This window comes from Microcebus murinus, chromosome 4 (genome assembly GCF_040939455.1).
Source record: "Microcebus murinus isolate Inina chromosome 4, M.murinus_Inina_mat1.0, whole genome shotgun sequence".
Lineage (NCBI taxonomy): Eukaryota > Metazoa > Chordata > Mammalia > Primates > Cheirogaleidae > Microcebus > Microcebus murinus.
In genome coordinates this window covers 55632244-55635020 of record NC_134107.1, presented here as the reverse complement: position 1 = coordinate 55635020, position 2777 = coordinate 55632244, and the positions used below count along the sequence as shown (strand labels likewise).

The 2777-nt window shown below is 40.3% G+C and overlaps 1 protein-coding gene across 1 annotated transcript; it reads right to left on the bottom strand.

The window, feature by feature from the left end:
* Positions 1-388: 388 nt before the first annotated feature.
* Positions 389-1348, bottom strand: LOC105883400 (olfactory receptor 52H1-like). The gene has a single exon (XM_012786467.3). The coding sequence runs from the start codon at positions 1334-1336 to the stop codon at positions 389-391; it is 948 nt and encodes a 315-aa protein (XP_012641921.2). The 5' UTR covers positions 1337-1348.
* Positions 1349-2777: the final 1429 nt, after the last annotated feature.

The window sequence follows — 2777 nt, the reverse complement described above, 5'->3', positions numbered from 1 at the left end:
CAAACATTATCAGAATAACTAAAAAATAAATTGTATCAAATTTTAAAAGAAAACTAGAGTGCATAACACCGTATCGCTCATTATAGCTGTAAATCACAATTTCCAAATATTATTCACTTTCCATTTAGAGTAACTCAGCTGTCTGTTTTCATCTCCTTTTTCCTGATCCCATGAGCATATCCAGTACAATCCCATATTCCAGAAGCAAAGAAGTCATCAGAATTTTTTTACACACACAAACATCTCTGTCAGATAGATCATGCCACTTACCTGGTACACAAACTCATCTGTAAGCATTTCTCTCTTTAAATAGCATTTGCTTCTTTATTCCTGCTACATTTCTGTGCATTATAAACTTTTACTGGATTTTCCATTGCCCAGTGGAACATCATTCCATACCCTTAGTAGAAAACAAATATATGACCTTATCTTTGATCTGCTTGTTCTTCACTCCATACACAATGGGGTTGAGTGCAGGTGGGATAACAATGTACAGGTTGGCAAACATGATGTGGAAGGTGCGGGAGATATTGCGTCCAAAGCGATGGGCAAGGATGGAGAAAAGGACAGGTGTATAGAACATGAGAATGACACAGACATGGGAACCACAGGTGCCCAGGGCTTTCTGGCGGGCATCTCGGGAGGGGAGGCGAAACACAGCACAGAGGATGAGGGTATAGGACACAGCAATGAGGATCACATCAGAGATGACTGTCATGATGGGAACACAGAAGCCATACCAAATGTTGATAGAGATATCAGCACAGGAGAGCCGGGCAATATCTATATGCTCACAGTATGTGTGGGGAATGATGCGTGTCCTGCAAAAAGGCAGGCGTTTCACCAAAAATACATCTGGCAATATGATGCAGAAGGTTCGAAAAGTAATGCCCACAGCAATCTTAATGATGGTTTTGGGGGTCAAGATGGTGGTGTATCTCAAGGGAGAGCAGATGGCCACATAGCGATCAAATGCCATGGCCATCAGAATGGCTGAATCCAGGACAGAACTAAAGTGGAGGAAGAACATTTGTGTAAGACAACCTGCAAATGTGATTTCCCAAGCCTCTAGCCAGAAAACTATGAGTGTTTTAGGCACAGTGGTTGTGGACAAGATGAGGTCAGTCATGGCCAGCATGGAGAGAAAGAAGAACATGGGTTCGTGAAGGCTACGCTCCACTGCAATGAGGTAGAGAAGGATGCAGTTTCCCATAATGGCTACGATGTAGATGATGCAGAAGGGAATCCCAATCCACACATGGAATTGCTCCAGGCCTGGGATCCCCATCAGAATGAAGTTTCCTGGGTTGTAACTGCTCAGGTTGAAAATGATCATGGCAGACCAAGATGGAACAAGTCTCAAGTCCTGAAGACAGAACATGGTAAAGAACCATTAGAAAAACTTTATTCACTCTCATTTACAGCTCGTCTTCATTATTGACTCCAAAAGACAGAGTGACCATACAGTTTGTCATTCAAGTGGGACTCCTTTGAAGTCCCACTACAAGGATGAAGTTAATAATAATGGCAGCCACTTGCAAAAACCAAGATTGTTGCAGACACCTTTGGATGTACACTTAGTCTACCTAAAGAAAATTCTCCTTCTCTTGGCCACCAACAGTAGTTTACACTACTTCTCCAGAAACCTTCCAGACTGACCACACTCTTCATTGTACACTGTCTTCTGGTAAAGTTAACAAGGTATAGGATATATTTTACAGAGGTTAGTGCATTATAGTCTATATGAATTTATGAACATCATTGCTCTACTTGCTCTCTCATTGTGGAATGTCAATTTTAGCCCCAAGACAACTACTGGCTATTTTCAAGGCTGCCTGATGACCCTGTCTCTTAAATTTGTGAGGTCAACCTCCTTCATTGCCATCCAAAATCCTAATCCTAATTCGGTTAAGCAAACACTAGCTGAGTTCCTACACTATGCTGGATAACATGCCAACTGAAATTTGAATTGGAAAAGTCCCCTATAGCTGAGATTTATGAAACCTTTCTTCTCCAAAGATAGTTTTCCAGCACCATGTATACTGTCTAAGTATGTAATATCCTAATTCTTTGGACTAAGTAACACAGTCAGGATTTCTATCCAAAAGATTATTTCTTTGTAAATGCATATTCTATTAGATAGACACACTGATCTAATATAAAAACTCTTTCGCTTGATACTTCTTAAGGCACAAACTTAACTATACTTAAATTCTCTCATATATTTTGGCACCATTTATTTATTCACATATACTCTTGCATAATTATAAACCCTCCGTTCACTCTCTCTCTCTTTTTCTCTCTGTATCTCTGCCTCTCCTTCTCTCTCTTCCACACACATGCATACAAACACTCTCTTAGACACACATGCCAAGGATAGTATTAACAAAATATTTCATGAATGGATTTTGTCACTGCCAAATGAGTTTTAAGCTTATAAATCCTGTTCTCTGGAATTTTTTCTACTAAAGATTAGATCCTATACCAACTCTCTTCCCTAGTATTACCCTCACCCACCCCATTGCATTTATACAGAAAGCTGTTTGTATTCTACAGGTCAACAGATAAGCAGCAAGGTCTAGGAATTCTAGGCTCAACACAAATATGTGGCTTTTCACAGTCAAATGCCTCAAATTCCCAGCCTGGTGAGGCTGAAAACCATATTCAATCTTACCCAACGCCTGCTTTTTATGTTATTCTTCCACCCAGCTCACAATACCTTCCATCTCCAAGACAGGTCTTAGTTTCTCAGCTCTTCTACTTTTGCCAAAAGAGAC

Bases quoted from the DNA above. Each gene is read 5' to 3' on its own strand.
- LOC105883400 (XM_012786467.3), bottom strand. From the start codon at position 1,336: ATGATCATTTTCAACCTGAGCAGTTACAACCCAGGAAACTTCATTCTG.